At 38.1% G+C, this 18732-nt stretch overlaps 1 protein-coding gene across 3 annotated transcripts; it reads right to left on the bottom strand.

The window, feature by feature from the left end:
• Nucleotides 1-738: 738 nt before the first annotated feature.
• kctd15a (potassium channel tetramerization domain containing 15a) lies at nucleotides 739-14871 on the bottom strand. Of its 3 annotated transcripts, none has more exons than XM_079859297.1 (5): nucleotides 14444-14871; nucleotides 12279-12454; nucleotides 11089-11233; nucleotides 6291-6596; nucleotides 739-2363 (listed from the first exon to the last, which is right to left on the bottom strand). In XM_079859297.1, the coding sequence occupies exons 1-5, from the start codon at nucleotides 14453-14455 to the stop codon at nucleotides 2205-2207; spliced, it is 798 nt and encodes a 265-aa protein (XP_079715423.1). In that variant the 5' UTR covers nucleotides 14456-14871; the 3' UTR covers nucleotides 739-2204. The 3 variants fall into 3 exon arrangements, with proteins under 3 accessions (XP_079715423.1, XP_079715424.1, XP_079715422.1); XM_079859298.1 differs by lacking the exon at nucleotides 14444-14871 and adding an exon at nucleotides 14162-14358; XM_079859296.1 differs by lacking the exon at nucleotides 14444-14871 and adding an exon at nucleotides 13535-13628.
• Between the last annotated feature and the right edge of the window lie 3861 nt (nucleotides 14872-18732).

Raw genomic sequence — 18732 nt, 5'->3', positions numbered from 1 at the left:
ACCTTTTATTTTATCGTTGAGTAATTTGTTCAGAAAATGTTTTGCGAATGTTCTTGCATGTTAAAGATCTATTTTCTAATTGCTATTATTGATCTCTTGACTGATTAATTTGTTTAGCATTTGTTTTGACCTTGTAGTTTTTAATCAAAATGCCATGACTCTATCTTTCAGTGAAACGACCGACTTCTCTCTGGTGACGTATGCAGGACTTCTCCAATCATTTCGACCACTGAAACCCTCTACAGTGACTGCAAGCTCGCATTCAGACTTGCCTCCATCCAAGTAATGAACCAAAATAATGTTTCACTAGGAAAATATGTTGCTAATTCTGTTTAGTCTTGGCCTGTTTACGATATTCACTTCAAATGTAATTTGTATCAAAAGTTCATCCAACACATTCACATACATGCTGTCAGTGGTTTAAAATAGGGAAAGAATCCCAACAATTTATTAAAAGTTCATTTATCAACACCAATTACAAAAAGAATATGACAATTCAAATGAACACATGCCTGACATACCACTACGATTCATATCAATAATAATCCATTACAAAAAATTTGTATTTAAATAATATACATTTGGACCATACTGCAATATACATCTCGACACAACATCCATTAGAGCAGTATTTAAATTAAGATTTTTGTAATGTCCGACGCAGCTTCTCTGACCCTCGTTGCACTGGAGACGAGATAGTCTTTCATTTTTTTTTCTTAAAAATCTCTCTTTTTAAAAAAAAAAAATGGCAGTTGCACAGCGGCGAGATGGTAAGTTGCATTCAGGGGGACCCACGAAGCGTCCGTGAGCCTTTATGTACAATGTGCGACAAATCGAAGAAATTTGAACACAGCGTAAAAGAAACAATGGCCAGTTAAGACAACAAATAGCATAATATATCCGTGACATTTCAGTGACCCTTCCTTTTGAAATGGTGAGGCAGAGAGCCTTAAAATGCTGTCTTATTAAATGTGCCTTTTTACAACACATTATACAATTCAGTCTGTTTACCAGCCCTGCTTAGTGAAGCTAACCTTTCAAGTTTACTCTCCCTCAGTCTCTCCAAGTGGCTCTGATTGCACTGTTTTGCTAAGGGAGAGCGATCAAAAGGGATTGTGGGAAAGTGACCTTAACCCCTGGAGACTGGAGAGAAGTCTGACCCGACCCTTGAGGGGCACAGTTATCCCCCTCTTCTCTGACGGTCCGAGCAGCTCCCCCTGAAAGTGCTGACTAATCGTATTTTTTAAAAGGTGCCTTCATCAAACGATGATGTTGCTTTAAACGCGAAGGGAATTGTATCTACAATTTGCTTTTTAACCGTTTACTCAAAGCAATCATGATGTGTAATGAATTTTTCGAAGCTCCTAGATGGTACGTTCACAGCTAGTTTTGAAGAAAACGGGCACCCGAAAGAAAGGCGAGGGTTTAGCGATGCCATCAGACAAGCGAGTCCAGGTTTCCCTTCAGACGTGCTAGAGCAAAAAGCCTCTCTGCCCAGCGCTGAATGCATTACCAGACCGTCCGCTTTAGCCTCGAGTCAAAGCGTCTACGCGGCCAACTCCAGACCGCACTTACAACCAAATGACTTCTGAGAACTGCTCTCATATCCTTCATGTAGCGAGACAATAGCAATAAACCTGTAGGTCATAAAAGAACTGATTTACATAGATGAGACTGGAAAATGAGAACATTAGATATCAAGATTAAAAATGGATCAGAGGACAGACTTATGTATTTTGTGGTTAATTTGGCCCGGGAGCTTGGAGATCTGACTGGTGCTTCGTTTGAAAGTCTTCTAGCCGGAAGGTGCGTTCGCCACAAACGCAACTTCCTTGTAGAGTTCTTCTCAGACTTTACAATCGCAAAGTTATGTCATGGTTCTTGTACGGTGGAAATATAGATCAACGAGTGCATTTTTCATGACTCGAGCCAAATAAAGAGTTCAAAAGTTCAACTCGAGGTCAGTAGCTGAAAAGCCATCCCGTGGCTCGCTTGGGTTTGTAAAGCATCTTTTGGAGGAGTTTAGGGGTCGTTGATGAAATTACTCGAACATTTACTAAGATTTTAGTCCTCTTGGAGTCCGAAGAGTCGAAGCAGACTCTTCTTGCAAATAAAGCCTTCTATTTGTCCGCTGGCGTTTTTTTTTTTTTTTTTTTTTCTTCTTTTAAGCAGACTGAGGTGTTCGTGGTTGGTGCAAGAGCTGGCTAGTCCATTGGCTCCTGTTTTATCCGGATGGGCGTGTGGCTGGTCTGACACCGTCTGTCCTCCCGACTCAGGATGTACTCGCTGAACTGGGAGGAGTCCACGCCCCCGCCGCATGACGCCACCATGCTGAAGCCTTTCTGGAACAGTCTCTCCAGGACCTAGGAGAAACCAGGGACATATTTAAATATACTGATATTTCAGTACAATGAGAAACTCAGTACTTCATATAGATGGATCAAGACACCAACAGCCTCACCAGGATCTAGAAGGAACCAGGGATTGAATACTCAGTATTCTGAGTTTCGTACAATATTTATGTTAGTTTATCAGCACTTATATTTGCATCAAAAACAAACTTTTCTGGAACTGTCGTTCTAGGATCCAGGAGAAACCAGTTTGTTCAATTTGAGACACTCACTATGGGTTTTTGGAGTTAGCAATTTATGCTACTCTTAAAACAACTGCATAATTCTGGAACCGTCTAAGAAAAGACGTTTTCGTTTTTTAGTATTTTGAGATGAAGTTTTATGTAAATGAGGTGAACTCCTATTTATGCCATTCGTATCAGCACTTAATTTAAATGCATCAAGACAGCACCAGATTAAACCATTTTGTCTCTACAGGACCTAGAAGAAACCAGGGACAATTTTCCGTATTCTGAGAAGATGCTTTTCATGCAATATTAGTTTTCAAAGTAAACTCTATCAGCGCTCTATAGTTGCATCAAGACAAACGCCATGTTAAAACTTTCTAGAACAGTCTCTCCAGGACCTAGCAGAAACCAGGGACATTTTTAGCATCTTGAGAAGTTCTTTGTTCAATTTGAGAAACTCACTATGGGTTTTTGGAGTAAGCAGATTATAATACTCTACATAATTGCATCAAGATGGCAACCCTTTTTGGAACAGTCCAGGACCTAAGAGAAACCAGGGAAGTCTTCGTATTTTGAGATGATGTTTATCATAAAATAAGCTGCTTTTTAAGCGCATCACCTAACTGCATCAAGATGGCACCAGATTGAACCATTTATGCAACAGTCTCTCTAGGACCCAAGAGAAACCAGGGGAATTTTGTGTCTGTTATTTTGAGTTCAAGTTCTCTATAATGAGAATATGAAAAACTCGGTGTGACTTTTTTTCAAAGTAAACTCCTATTTATGCCACTCTATCAGCACTTCACATAGTTGCATCAAGACACATTTAAAATGTGCAATCTCAGTAACAGCGCTATCAACAACTTCACGCTTGCATTAACCCTCAGACGTTTCTCTCTCCAGACCATCCACCCGGGATGAGAAGGAGCGAGCAGACATCCCCTGGGCTGTTTACAGGGGTTTGATGCCGAGTCAAATGAGAATAGGCTCCCCCACTGACAGCCCACACTGTAGCCGCCCGACTCTTTCATTACAAACCCAATGCACACAATCTCAGCTACTGTCAGAGATCCCTCACCGAGAGACGTCTCAGGGCGGCCGCTGTCACTGTCATTCCCACCACCGCAAAAAAAGCCAACCAAATGTTTTATCTGTTGGAGTGCTTGTAGATTTTTTTTTAAAATTCAATACATGCAGCCTTGAGTATTCACTTACTCCTGCACTTCTTTCAAGTGTGCTTCACATGAAAATGAAAGTTCTGGCTCGGGGCTACAGAGCCAGATAAAAGTCCCTCCGCAAAAAAAAAAAAAAAAAGATGATGAAGACGAAGGAATCAGCTGAACTGCACAGGGCCTGAGAAAAAATGTCCATCCTTATCCTCACTTTGGAAGTTGAGGCTGTGGAGAAACTTGTAGAGGAAATGAACACTTCTTATGACTTACGCACAGATGAGGAATGAAAGACATCAGCAGATGATACAAGGGCCTGCCGTGCACAAAGAAAGATTGCGTTTTTGAAGCATCTTTTCAAGAACATATATCGCCATTAAGGTCCGTGTTAGGTTTTGGTTGCATCAGTGTTACAGAAGCGAGTTTTAATACACAAATCGTTTGGCTTTGAAGTGCGTTCTTTTTGTGAGATTTTAAAACTTTTGGCCACTTGTAGAAGATTAAAGGGATAGTTCACCAAAAAATATTTCATTGTATCATCATTTACTCAGCCTTGTGAAGAATAGAAGACATTTTGAAGAATGAGATGAACACTTTGACACTTTGATGAACGTCAACATTTTTTGTTTTGGACCCCATTGACTTTATATGGACAAAAAACATTTTCAAAAAGAATTGTGTTCCACAGGAAAAGAAAAGGTGAATTCTAGGTGAACTATACCCTTAATTTAAATTTAATCCGTTCTTTTAATAAAAAACCCATATCTAGAGCTGTTCGTGAAGACAGAATGAACATATATAGAGTGTCACAAGCCTCTCAAATATTCACGCATTGATATCTGAAGGCTTATGATTTTGACATTACACTCAGAGCGCTGATGGTTGCATCACTTACTAACTTTCTTACAGTAAAGGCTACAATTTCTTGCCAACAAACTCTCTCTCTTACTCTGTCTTTTTCCATATCTCTCGTCCTCTGTCATTCCTCTCTGATCTACTCATATTTCATAGGGTTTTTTTGTGAACACCCGAGATGTCAAAAACGGGGCTTTAAAAAAAAATCCACCCGCACGATTTAGTCGGTTAAGTGCAACCTTTTTTTTTTGCAGAAAAAAATACATAATCAGACACACTAATTAGTAATACAGTAAGTCAATTAGGCGTGTGTAAAAAAGTTGCGTAAACCAGTTTAGGTTGTTCAAAGAAACCAAAGTACAGTATTAAAAATGTAGCATGTGTGTTTAAAACGCTTCAGGCACAGAAATGTTGGAGCACTTTTTCAAACGGAGAGATTTGTCTTAAGGACGAGTTAAAAATAAATTATGCATATCATTTCCCTCTCTTCTCCTCTCGGTTTCATGACTGCATATTCCCCACATTAGCATCGCCTCCAGGATTCACAGACGCATGTATGTGGATGTATCTGTGTGTCTGTTTTAGCACCTTTTATACAGCCAAATGGTGGGGCATAACTGCACCTTTGCAGCTGTGGAGCCACACCTGCCTTCTGCATCTCACACCCTCTCACATCTCTTCATGTTGGCAGGAAGCAGTCAAGCACAGCGCGCCCAATATCCCAGCAATCCAACAAAACTTTTTCCAAGTCAAAACTTTAAAGTTCACCGAAACCTTTGTAATATTATATTATTTTTAATAATATATTTTTATTATTAATAATGCTCTTTTTGAGCATTTTTAATTGACAGGCAGTATAAAGAGTATAATGTGTGATCGGGGCATGTTGCAGTCCAGGTTCGAATCACCATTTCCAAGTCGAGCACTGTGGCTCGTTTTGTCTGGACTACACGTCAAATTCGATTAAAATTAAACACAAATGGGTAAATCTCAAGAAAAAACATGTCTAGTTCACAAATTACCCCGAAATGATAATAATAATGAAAAACTTTTGACATAATTTTCATGACATTTTTTCTCCAAATCTTCATTAACATTTTACATTTACACTTTTTTTGCTACTTCCATTATTCTTATTGGTGATTTTCATTATTTTCATAATTGTAAAGCAATATTTTTAGTTTTCATGAGATTCACCCAAGTATACTCTATCGTTCAAAAGTTTGGGGTCAGTATGATTTTTTAAAAAATAAATGTATACTTTTATTCAGCAAGGACGCAATGCGTATAATGTTACAAAAGATTTCTATTTCAAATAAATGCTATTCTTTTGAAGTTTCAATTAATCAAAGAATGTATCATGGTTTCTGCAAAAATATTAAGCTAGCTCAGCTGTCTTCAACACTGATAATAATGATAAATGTTTCTTAAGCAGCAAATCAGCATATTAGAATGATTTCTGAAGGATCATGTGACACTGAAGACTGGAGTAATGATGCTGAAAATTCAGCTTTGCATCACACCAATAAATGACACTTTAAAATATAATGTACTAGAAGGCAGTTTCACTATAATACTGTTTTTTTTTTCAAAAACATAAAAAAAATCTTAATCCAAACTTCTGATCGGTAGTGTATTAGTAATTGATGACCATCAAATACATGGTATTATTAATGACAGTGCTGTACCTGTACAGAATTGAGCCTGCAGTAGCCATTCAGTGGAAAGCGAATAACATGGGTTGGATCCTGGTTCCAGCCGGCATTCACTGAATTGCACATGACATCCCCGGTCTCTGGGAAAATCTCTTCTATGAGGGCCTTGTCCCCACTGATGGCAATCCTCTCGCCCAGGTCAGGGGTCACCCGCACCACCAGGCACTCGCAGGGCTGAGCCGTCCGCCGCTGCTCCCGGTCCTGTTTCCAGCGCTCCAGCTCTTTCACCATGGGCGTCAGCTGGTAGAACCGAGCCTCCTCGTACAGCAGCTGGAACTCCTGCAGGGACAACACATGGAAGTGAATGTGTGCACAGAAAGATAGACAGAAGGATGAACGAACAAACAACCCATCCAGCAAAAGATTGAATGAGCAGAAAACAGACCAACCATTGAATGAATGAACGACTAAGCAGACAAAAAATGCACCGACAAACACATTAGTGAATAAGCGAACAAACAAAACACCCATTGAGCAAACAAATGAACAAACAAAACAAGTGGGCAAACAAATCAGCAAATAAACAAACAAATGAACAAACAAAACATGTGGGCAAACAAATCAGCAAATAAACAAACAAATGAACAAACAAAACATGTGGGCAAACAAATCGGCAAATAAACAAATGAACAAACAAAACAAGTGGGCAAACAAATCAGCAAATAAACAAACAAATGAACAAACAAAACATGTGGGCAAACAAATCGGCAAATAAACAAATGAACAAACAAAACAAGTGGGCAAACAAATCAGCAAATAAACAAATGAACAAACAAGAAAACCACCAAGCGAGTAAAAGAATGAGCAAACAAACATACACAAACAAATGGACAAACAACCCATCAACCAAATGAATGAACAAGCAAACAAACCACCAAGTGAAAAAATAACAAACAAAACATGAATGGACTACGAATTATTTTCCAGTCCTACTCTGTCACGATCAAATATCATTTCAGATTTAAATTTTACATAAGTAATTGGTATGATGGTGTGAATCCACTAGGTAAGACATGACGGACTAATTGATATTTTTCTAAGCTCTTATTTTTTCTAAGATGATTTTTTTTACAATGCAAACTCTTACATAAAAGGAAAAACAAAAGAAGAAATTCAAACCCATATAATGATTGACTACTGTGTGTTTCAAAGCACATGTCGTTTAGCATTTAGCATGAACCCAGACCAACACATGGAGCAGTTTTGCCCATCTGACCCGTCTCTAGCCGGGACCAGGGCGAGGGGGGTGGGGGGAAGCCCCTCCGGCTCTCCCCTCACTCACAGATTCTCCGGTCGGACAGCACAGATTGCTGCCTCTGCCTGAGGGCTCCTTCACCCTCGAGCACATTTACCCCACTTACACTCGCCTTTCATTCACCACTAAACCAGATGGCAACGCGCCTCAGTCCAGCCATTACAAACACTACAGAAATGAAAGTATTTCCAATATAAATGGTGGTATGCTTGGGAGGAAAATGAATAATAAACCAAAATCAGTGGTGTTACCGCTTGTGTAACAAACACTGATTATATGCAGCAATTCAAGTCTGTCTTATCTCTATTTTTATATATTTAACAATACTATGGGTATAATCTGGAGAAAAACTTCGAAATATTCAAAATATAAGCATCTAAATATTAACCCTCATGTTCTGATGATGTAGACCACGTTTCTAAAGGTGAAAAAATGATATATATTATATAATAATATATTATAATGCTATTATTTAATACAATATATATATATATATATATATATATATATATATGAAGAGTTCAGATGCAAAAGCCTCTAAGTGCCATCTGAAATTTTCTTCTAGAATGATAATTTTTATCAAGCTTGTATATTTAAGTTCAGTAATTTCAATGCCAATGAAAATTACCTATTAATTGTCATTTAAGTGAAATTACTGAACTTAAATATACAAACTCTTCATGCATATATATATATATAGTATTAAATAATACTATATATATATATATATATATATATATATATATATATATATATATATATATATATAGTATTAAATAATAGCATTATAATATATTGTTTACAGGCCAATGTTAAATAATAATATATTATATGGTTTTATTAATGTATGGCATTCACTTTTCAGAAAGACTTTGGGGTCTATAGGTATATTTCACATCATTTGAAACATTTTGAGATTTTCTCAAAAATTTTCGAATTATGTAAAATATACCTATAGACCCCAAACAGTGAGGTAAAATTTATCATGCAGCATGTTTGATGGATGTTATCGAGTTAGAATTTTGTCAGTTCTCATTAGATTGAGAAAAGTCATGACGCATTAACCTGATAGTCAATGTTAATGTTTTTGGAGATATTAAAGGGCCTTGGGGGTCTCTCAGACCCCAAACACGAGGGCTAAAAGGCAGTTCTGCTTGAAACGCTGATAGCATTCTCTGGTTGTGTGCCTGGTGGCCGTGAGAGATAGCTGTGATCTCGACCCTGCTGGCTCTTCATCCCCACCCTGTAAGACTACTCATTCCACTGGAGGCTACGCCACGCACAACAATAGCACACACCATCTCAGACACAACGCTCTTTTACAATTACCACAAGAAAAGGAGTTGTTTTCTTACCCACACCCCTCCCTCACCCTCTCTTCTTTCTCTCCCTCTTTATTCCCTATGTTCCTTTCTTTAGCCCATACTGGTGCTGACAACATGGATACAGAGACTTTAGGCCTTCGGGCTCTTGCTAATTCAAAGAAAAACAAGCTCCGCTTCTTTCCCAGGTCTGCAGTGAAGGCTGGGTATGTTTTAACAGGGCTCTTTCTGTGACTCACTTTTGGGAAAGAGAATGTAAAAGCAACGGCCCACAGTGGAGTGAATTTAGTCTTCAGGCCATATCCATATAGACAAATGAAGATGGATGCGCTACATGGTTTTCAAGAGCAAACTCTTCTAGAGGAACAAAAATGTTGCCAATTAAGCCAATAAGTCGAGTCTTATGAATACGCAAATGTAACAGACATCTGGGAGGAAACCAAACGTATCCCGTCACCTCTCACGGGAGGTGCCGCTATGGAAGGTTCTCATAGGTTTTTGGATGAAAAAGAGGTTTGTAGGTTTCTAGGCCTTACAGACAGACCCAGCAATGGCTGAACGGCGACTAGTCATCGAGTTTCCCCGCTCTCACAGGTCAGGGCATGGTGAGTTTTGATGTGAAAAGTTAAGCATAATGGGGTGTAATGATATGCCTCTCAGTGCAGTTACATATTTTATGTGTTGTTATCAAACGGTCTAACACAGTGGAGGAAAGCTAGCCACGGAGCCTGAGGCGGGAATGACTAGTCTCACCCTAATTAATCCCATTGACACAAATACCTTTACCCATCTGATTTTTGACTGAGGCAGGAATAATACTTCACCGACTTATCTGCCGTCACTGAAGAAAAGACTTACAGCTATGTGTGTTTGAAGTCAGAAATTGTATTTCACACTATTTTGTATTGTATCTTATTTTGTTATAAATGTCCTTAGTATTTTTGTTGTTACTATAAATGTACTCTGTGTTCTATTTTATTTTGCTATAAATGTAGCCTACTTGGTATTTTCAAGTCAGTACTTACAGTATATGGACATATTGTCTCAATATGCAAAGGAATTGCCAAAATAATGTTTATACTTGCATACTTCCCTTTCCTGAAAAACAGTATGTGACAAAAGAAGTATGTCCGAATTCACAGTACTCATAAAATAGTAGGCAAAAAGTACCCGGATGATCTACTACTTCTGGCAAGATTCTGAAGTGTGCATTCGATGGACACTTTACTATCCCATGATGCCACGGGAGAGGATTTATGAATGACAGTGAAGCGATGTAACTGACGCTGGTAGGTCACATGACAGCGACAACATGGCGAATTATATTCATACTACACACATTCATACTATATAGAACGTACTTTTTTAGTGGCCGAGAAGTAATTACTTATATAAAATAAGTACCAACTCAAGAGAGTATGTAATTTGGGACGCAGCCAAGGTGTTTCTGAGGAACAATGTCATCAACAAAAATCCAATTGCTCAAATTTAAGATGCCTTATCTCAAGATGATCTGAGGCAATTTTAGTGAAGACTGGAGAAACTTTGTAGGATGAAAAATAAACGTTACAAAAGCAGGTTTTCGTAGCGATGCCATAGGAGAACCGTTTTTGGTTTCCTAAAGAACCTTTCAGTGAACAATGGAAAAAAGAACCATTTTTTCTTGTATAAAGAACCTTATGTGCAATGGAAAGGTTTCATGGATGTTAAAGTTTGTTGTTAAAGGATGTTATTTTTAAGAGTGTGCCCCCCCCCCCCCCCAAAAAAAAGGAAATGCATGATGAATCTTGGAAAATGTTAATCATAGTATTCAGGAATTTTAGAGATATGAAGCTTAAGATACGGTTGAATTATTCCAAATGGTGTATTGAAACCATCATTTCTCTGTGGTTCTGTCTGGCCTTTGCATTTCACCTCAAGGCTATTCACGTGATGCTAAGAGAGGAACTAAATGAAAGGTAACGTTTTATTTTAAGGTGACATGGTTACTCGTAACTACATGTACTTACTATAGTAATTACAGTAAATTATGCATAATTACAAGTAACTAAACCTAATCCTAACCGTAACTCTATAGTCAGTACATGTAGTTAATTAATATTACTCAGTACTTATTTGAGTAAGTACAATATAACTACGTCACCTTAAAATGAAAGTTTTGGCCTGCTGAAGACATTCGGTGTGTGTTCCTTACCCTGAAGTCATCAGGAAGAAGCAGTTTGCTGGTTCTCAGGTAGCTCAGGATGTAGCGGAATATCTCTCCGTCTCTGTCGATAAAATAATGCTGCTTCAGACTGTCCAAAACAATCGGTTCTGTGCCGTTGAACAGGCGACTGATTCTGGGGGGAGAAAATGAAACTCAATGATACTTCAAAAGTTTTATGCAAGTACTACACGACATAAAGAATGATGATGAAAGAAAAGACATTTTCTAACAAAAACGCTTCTTTTTCTTCACATTTACATTTGAAATAAGTTTAAGGGTGAGCATATAAGTTGATTATTTTAACCTGATTTAATTGCCGGAATGGGGTCAAGCAATGGGAATTACGCTGTACGCTATTTCTGTTCTTTGGATAAATCGACTTTATCTTTGCAAAATGTTCTTATTTCATTCTCTCATCCTGTTTCATTCTTCCGTTCGTTCTTTCTTTCTCTCTCTCTCTCATTCTGGAAACCGATGCAAAACACTTAATAAGAAAACCAATTCCCCCTTTTGTGCCTCGGGTGGTCCTTTTCTCATATGGTCTTGCCGTTCCCCCAGTTAGAATTTCACCATATAGCTTTAGGCAATCTTAGTTTTTCATCTCAGACTCTTTCTTTTTTTTTCTCCAAAAAGCAATTAAAATGCTGCCTGCTTTTCACCCTCCCCCCATTTTCCTCTCCTCCCTCCTTCTCGTTGCTCTCTCGCTCCATATCCATTAATAAATCAGAGCGAGCCACGCTCTCTGTTAACCTGAACAGATGTGGCAAAGCTCTCACACTCTCTTCCCATCTTGCACACACACATCTCTAACAGGTGGCGTCCCTTTACCTCCCTTTATCCGCAAACCTCTGTAGATTACAGTTGGGATGGATGCAGCATGTAGGAATTGCATGACTCTACAAGTGGCAGTAGTAAAATCATATCTTTTAAGCGAATTTTGACACACAAATTAAGTCATTTAAAAGTACAGCAAATAAATACATCTTTGATTTATCTCTATATACATTGCTAAATTACGTGTAACGTCATTTTGCACTTATATGGAGGCAAAAAGGAAGTTGGACCACAGAATAACAATATAAATGCTCATAAGAGCTCTGTAAACATGACAGTTTTACGTCAACATCAGCCCTATCCGTTCCAATAATTCAGCGTCAAATCACGACAGGTTGTCTTACCTGGAGTCTGGGTATTTGGTGAGGGTGGCCAGACTGCTGGTGTACATGTGCCCGCCTACGTCAATGTGGACTGGAGCGTTTGCTTTAGTCAGCTGAGCCGGCAGTGGGATTCCCTGAGAGGCCAGAGGAGACACTGGGGACCGGGTCAAAGACAGCCGAGACATGCTCCTTCCCTCCTGTACAAACAGCACAGTATCAAACCAACAGCTCCTGGTTCCCTTCTCCCCTTCAATCTCCGAGATCTAAGGTGCGATTCTGGCCTGCAAGTACGCGGGAGATCACTTTTACATCTTCCCTTAAATTGCGTTTTTTACCTTAAGAATTAGCACCACAAGTCTAATTAAGAAAATTTGCCTGCCGTTTTTTTCCCCCTCCTTTTTTCATAGAACCGGAGGGGAGAAATGGAGTGATGCTTATTAGCGAGTACGAAAGGGAGAGAAGGAGAGAGAGAGAGAGAGAGAGAGGGATGGATCCTAATACTGTAGGTGTCTACCTCCGGGGAAAGAGAGGGAAAAAGTGTAAACTCCTAATTAAAGATATTGGGCGAATGTGTGAGACTCAAAACACCTCATCACCAACAGCTTTCCAGTTCTTTAAAAGTTTCTCAGAGCAAAAAAAAATCAACATTTTGAATTGAAATAAAAATTAGGCTAAATAAGACTCAAATATCCACAAGGTCAAACATAAAAATCGAAATGATGCTGCGTTATAAGATTCAGTTGGTGCTGAAGGTCTCATTGTCGAGACAGCTCTTTACATTAAAACCATAGGGACCATGATGCATGAATGCTATTGTGGCATGAATCGACCTTTGTTTGGTGTAACAAACAATTCCTCCAAAACAGATGGTAAAAGTCCCATTTCCAGAGGCATAATGCCTGGAGCAATGTGTGCACATGGTTTAACGTCAGGGTCTTATATACTTCTATATAGGACGATGTATCCTATGTCTAGCCATTAGACATTAAACTATGAAATGTCAAAAATGAAATGGGTCCATGTTTTAGCTAGCCTATAGTTAACTTTCAAATAGTTTATAATGTTTTTAAAAGACAAACTACTTAATATGAGGAGTTATCCAAATATATATGGATGTATGGCCTGGGTAGCACCGTCAGGAGAACTGCCCCACTTTTCACGATATTAAAAAATCAGACATTGTAGTGAATCTACAGAGCCATGGCTAAAAACATAATATGGCTATATTACATTCTTCTGAATGAAGTTTTATGAGATTAAAACACTGAGTAGCCTACCGTGACATAATGACAAGAAAGCATATTTCCAATAAAAAACATATCCGAAAAACAAACGGGGCCAGTGTAGTCCCATAACAAACAAATGACTCTTATGAGCCGGTTCTTTTAATGAGTCACTCAAAAAGACTCATACGAATCAGCCTGACGAATTCTATACTGAAATGAACAGTGAATCCGTCAGAGCGGTTTGAATCAGCATCTCACTCAGTTACTAAACTACAAGTTATCATTAAATTGTGTACTCAGTAGGCCTATATATATATATATATATATATATATATATATATATATATATATATATATATATATACACACACACACACACACACACACACACACGTTCTAGGACGGAAGCAAACGATGATAAGAGATAGCCTATCCTCAAAGTCAGAACTAATAGTTTGTGATGTTAAAACTGCGCCAGGTCCCTGGAGTGCGTAAAATAGCCCTACAACTCTGTGTACCGCACTTCCTGTACGCAGTGGGCATACAGTAGTGCTCTGACCTCTCATTGTACACTCATTTCAGCCCTCCCTGATCTAAAACCGCAAAAGCACGACACCGAAAACGAATGCAAAAGAAGCACTGGAGAAACATTCGAGAATTTGACAGAATCCACCGTACCGTTTCAAACATTTTAGGATGTCCGACGCAATCTGAGGAAGGATTCTAGCAGACTGTCTCTGATGAAGGTTGCTTGTCCTTTAGAAAGAACTTTTCGTAATAATTTTTCCGGCACTCCAAGAGCTCTTCGGTGACAATTCCGTTCTGAATCCAGCGAAATCTAACGCGGCGCTATATAGGTCGCTGTGGCTTTAAAAACTCGTTTAAAACACAGACCAGTCTCTGCTATAGACACTTTCCACAAAAGCTACACAGGGGAGTCAGTCAAGGCTGCGTCCTTACCTTGGAAGACATAGCTGTAAATGTATCTTCAGCCCTCTTTAAAACATGAGATCGATCGTGGCGTGTCTTAGCCTCGCTTTTTTTCTTTCTTGCTCCTTTTTTGTTGAAGCGTGAGAGAGCGTTGAAGGCACAGCGTTCCAGCCCGAATAACAGAGGACAGCTGAACAAGAATTCTTGCTCAAGGCTCTCCAAACGCCCCGGGGCAGGATTAGGCTACAATTAGCTCAACCCTGCCTGAGCTGGGGCGAGTTACAAGAACAACATTTGATCTTGCTATTCACATTTGGAAGTCTGCGTATATATGTGTTTTAATCGCCTTTATCGTCATTTATTCGTCTACTTGAACAAAGATATGTGCATGCGCGAGGATAACGGTTTACTAGGTTACCTGTGTGCATGCCTTTAGCTTCATCTAGCAAAAGAGAAACAAGCTTTTGTTTGAACCTGTTTAAATATACAGTATTACAATTTATGAATAATATTTTTTTTCTATTGTCATCTTTTTTTGTTTCTATTTCAGCTATTCTTGCGGGCTTTGAATAATCTATCTTCTTAATTTGGTTTTAAAATGTTTCTCTCGGCGTCCTAATAATATTCTGCTGGCCATGAAAACTAAATGACGTATATCGATATGCATTGTGCCTCTGCAAAAGGCGCCCACACACAACCGCCTCGAGCCAAACGCGCCATTTCAATTTTTGCGCGCGGCTAGATAGAGATGTCTCTGCCTCGATGGCATACAGCTTTCAGGTGGAAGACAGGCTCATTGTGCTGGAAAGAAAAAGATTTTTTACAAAAATGATATTTGACAGTTTTAGCCCTTTTGTAATAGTGTTCTACTTCTCTTGGAAATTTGCTGTAGCCTATACCTTGACATCTGGCGCCAACCAGTGACCAAACTGAACGCCAATTAAAAACGTTTAAAAACAAATTCCACAACGTTCAAGCAAACGGCAACTTAATCCATAAGTTTAATAAACTAAAACTAAATGTTTTAGAAATTGTCTGCAAAATATCGAACGGTTAAGATGTCACGTCAGTAGGCCTACGTCAGACGTCATGTTTACGACGAAAACAAAACATGCCAAAGTTTAAGAAAGCCTTGTCTTAAAATCATTTTTGGGAGCAAAGAAAGTGAAACATAAAATGTTGAAAAATCATACGGAATTTAACCATGGTTTTACTACTACAAATTATTGTAGTTAAACCATGATAACCACAAATTAACCATGGTTTTACTACACTAACCATAGTTTAACCATGGTTTTTGTAGCAAAACTGTGGTTATACAAATGGTAGCCTATCAATTCACCCCCCCCCCCCCCCCCCCAAAAAAAAAAAAACATGGTTACAGTTTTACTATAATAAAACCATGGTTCATTTTCGTAAGGAGTAGCATGACCTAAAAATAATTTACAGTACTAACGGAGGCAAACGAGAACAAATTATGAATTAAGATTTCCATAAATAAATAATTACAAATAAAGTAGGCCTATAATTTATTTCAGTTCAGTTTCTAGTTTTGCAAATGAGAAACGTGATAGAGCTCTTCTTGTCACAAATTTGAATTTTAAATATATATATTTTCCAATTACCTTCAATAATCTTTTGGCACAGAGCTAATGTTATCACCTTCGACATAATAGTCCACATTCTCGAGTGAAAACACAGCAAAGCAAATCTGTTTGTATACAGGAATATGTTGCAAACTATTTGGACTTAACAGCCGAATTTTTTTCTCTCGCCTTTGGCTGAAATTAGTTTCCCACATCAGACGAGCAGCAGGAAGACAAGATATTTTTGTTCAATTAAAGGAACAAGCCCGGAGTTAGTTCAATTACTTGACGCTGGAGGAAGATGTAAATTTAAAGATTTAAATAGCTTAGAATGTTGCCTCGAGCGCCTGCACTTCATTTCCTTAATTTACAGAGAGATGAGGGGAGTAATGGTTATCCTAATCATGTGCATCACGCCAACAAACTATATATATGAGTTACATTACTAGCCCTGGTCTTACAGTTGAGCTTGAGACAAATAAAACAGCCCGAAGAAAGAAAAACAAAAGCGCCCTATATCAATATAGCATCTAAAGCTAAATCGAAAACTTTCTCGGTTCAAATGAACTCATTTAGTCTCAATGATCCGAACATTAATATTAACGTTGTTAATTTATAACCACTAATAGTAGGCTATTTAAATTATAGTGTTACATTTAAATGATATTATTTGAATTATGTATCCGCTTATTTTTTTATGTAGCCTATATGTATTTCTAACACGATGAATTATTTGGAGACAACATTTTGCCAAGCGAGACAATTGTAATACCTGTGCAACATCCATAAATGCATGCATTTTCTTTTGCAAGTCGTTTTCAGATGATGACTGACTGTGTCCCTCATTGAACCACAGCGCCATCTGCGGGACATGACAGAATAACCTCATTCTCACCTTCTCACCTGAAAACAACTTTCAACATTTTTTGATGCTGTTGCATTTTGTCTACACTTCTTTTGGTAATTAGATTTTCCATAGTCTTTTTGTAATAACTTAATTTCTAAAAGTTAGTTCAGAGCTTATTCGGTTGCCTCCGGGTCCTTCAATTTCAAAACACAATCATACAGAGAGACAAATTTTTCTCTTTTCAACCCCCACCACACCCTCCTTTTTAAATATGATTTTGGTGCTGAAGAAAGAAAAATGAAGCTTTTCTTTGTTCTGTCTTCCACGTGACAAATGATAGCTGATTTGATGTGCCCTTTGAGTCTGTAGATTGTGAGAGAACAGGATGTCAAAGCCCCAGGCCCTGGGAGATAAGGAGGGGGGTAACGAGGGGGTGGAGCTAAAAAAGCCGCAGTTGCTCCAGGCGGCAGAGGACTTATTGGAGTGGGAGGACAAGATGTAAAGATCAACACCAGTTTTGACTGCTGCTTTTGTTTCCAGTGCTGGGGTAAAGTATAAAATATATAAGGCTTATTATAAAAAATAAGAATGTCTTATCTATTTAACAGTTGCTAAACTGAAGCTCAGGATGCAGGGTAAAGTGTTCAGCAAACATGGACTTAATAAATAATTAGCCTAACTATTCATTTGATTTCAAATTATTTCATAACCTACCTGTATATTATTACAAAATAATCCATGTACAAAACAAAACAATACAGCAACAATAGGTTGTAACATTATTATGTGAATCTTTTGAGGTAACTGAGACGCAAGATGGCGGCAGTTGCGTTTGTATGGCTGCGTCCGAAATAGCATACTCTCGAGTAGGTACTTATTTTGAATACTTATTTTAGTATTTATTTAATAGTATTTATTTTATAAGGTACTTATTTTGAAAAAAAAGTAGGCTACGTTCTATGTAGTGTGATTGTGTGTAGTATGAATGTAATCTGGACGTACTACACCCGCCATGTTGTCATTATCATGTGACCTACGAGCGTCAGTTACGCCTCACTGCCATTCATAAATCCTCTCCCGTGGCCTCATGGGATAGTAAAGTGTCCATCCTATGCACGCCTCCGTCGCTCGGGTCAACTTTTCAACCTACTATTTTATTAATACTGTAAACTCAGACTGATGCAAGGAGGAGATCCAGTCAGATGATTAAGTCACATTTTATTTCTTAACAGCAGACAATCAAATCAATAAATGAAGAGTAAAATTAATTCATCCATAATCAAGATTAAAAGTTTAATAAAAAAAAAAAAAAAAGAAACATGAATGAACAGTTAAAACCACTTCTAATATTTCTCAGTAAAATATAATTCAAACACTCACAGTATAATAATATAATATTAAACACAGTATAATATTCTTGCCTAAAGGTAAGTTGTTTGAGAGCTCTCTGTGAAAAGACTTGCCAAAGGAGAGACTGACCAACACAGAAAATATTCTCCTTCTTATGCAGATGCTTATCAGAACAGGCCTAAGTTCCTATTTACTATTACATTGAGCAGACACTAACGACAAATACATATCATTCTTTTGTGGATTCATAGTGGAAGGGGGGATGTGGCTTACACACATTGTCTGGTACCCCAAAGGTGTCAGAAAGTTGTTAATCTTAATACAATACAATACAGAACAATGGCACAACATGTCCCTTCTGCAAGATGTTCAGCTAAGATAACATTCGTTTATCACTTTATTCTGAGACATTCACGAATTTGTGGTTTGTCTATTGGAAACTTATAGACTCTTGACCTCATCTAAACACCAAGTACAAAAGTTCAACCTATCAATGAGCTACATTTGAGGCATAAAGATTAATAGATTAATAAAAG

This window comes from Squalius cephalus, assembly GCF_949319135.1.
Source record: "Squalius cephalus genome assembly, chromosome: 23".
In the NCBI taxonomy this organism is placed as follows: Eukaryota; Metazoa; Chordata; class Actinopteri; order Cypriniformes; family Leuciscidae; genus Squalius; species Squalius cephalus.
Note: the sequence above shows the minus strand (reverse complement) of the source record. Positions and strands in the feature narration are given on the sequence as shown.